Genomic DNA, 758 nt, shown 5'->3' on the forward strand with positions numbered 1-758 from the left:
AAAAAAAAAAAAGCACATGTGATCAGAGGGAAAACACCAGCATTAAGATGCTTTAAGGCAGTTTAGGGGAAGATGACAGCGATGAGCTGAGCTCAAGTAGTAAGAATACCAGAATACAGAGTGTGACTTCCCAAATAAACAGAAGGAAAGGGGAGCATTGAAAAACCAGGATCAACATGTTACAAATGGTAGAAATAAATTCAAATATAGTAGAAATAATTTCAAATCACAATACTTGAAAGAGGCAGCTTGTCAAATTGGCAAAAAAGTGTCAAATGCTATGTACAAGTTTCTGGCAATATGGCAAATTATATATCCTGAAAAACTAAAAATGCTGTTTATAATACTGAGGAGTGGATCTAAATCCATGAGCTGTAAGAAAGGAAGGAATCTTTGGAGGCTAAAAAACCAAGCTCCTACAGAACATGGGAGACAGATGACGAACCCACGAGCTTCATCCCTTGAGGAGTTTATTAGGCGACCTTGGTCTACACTCTCAGGAGAGGAGTGCACCAGAAATAAAGCCAGGTGCCCTGGAGTCCACCTGGAGCCAGGCGCGGTACGCTGTACTTAGGTGGGCAGCAGCCCGTTAGCGCGCAGCTCCAGCAGCGGGGACAGTGTGTAGCGTAGGCGGCGCAGCGTCGTCTCCGAGGTGAGGCTCCGGAGCCACGCGGAGATGGTGCCGGGGTGCAACAGCACCGTCCAGAGCAGCGACAGCCCCAGGAAGAGGAGCGGCAGCGTCAGCAGCACCTGCAGCG

General features: G+C 47.8%; 1 protein-coding gene across 1 annotated transcript in view; it reads right to left on the reverse strand.

Annotated features, from left to right (window-relative positions):
* Nucleotides 1–453: 453 nt before the first annotated feature.
* Nucleotides 454–758, reverse strand: part of TMEM191C (transmembrane protein 191C) — a 6,753-nt gene continuing 6,448 nt past the window's right edge. Inside the window, exon 5 of the mRNA XM_011947330.1 lies at nucleotides 454–758. This exon is cut by the window's right edge and continues 29 nt beyond it. Within this exon, the coding sequence (XP_011802720.1) occupies nucleotides 571–758 (188 nt within the window). The 3' untranslated portion in view covers nucleotides 454–570.

Source organism: Colobus angolensis, unplaced genomic scaffold, assembly GCF_000951035.1.
Source record: "Colobus angolensis palliatus isolate OR3802 unplaced genomic scaffold, Cang.pa_1.0 Scaffold260, whole genome shotgun sequence".
NCBI classification, from domain to species: Eukaryota; Metazoa; Chordata; class Mammalia; order Primates; family Cercopithecidae; genus Colobus; species Colobus angolensis.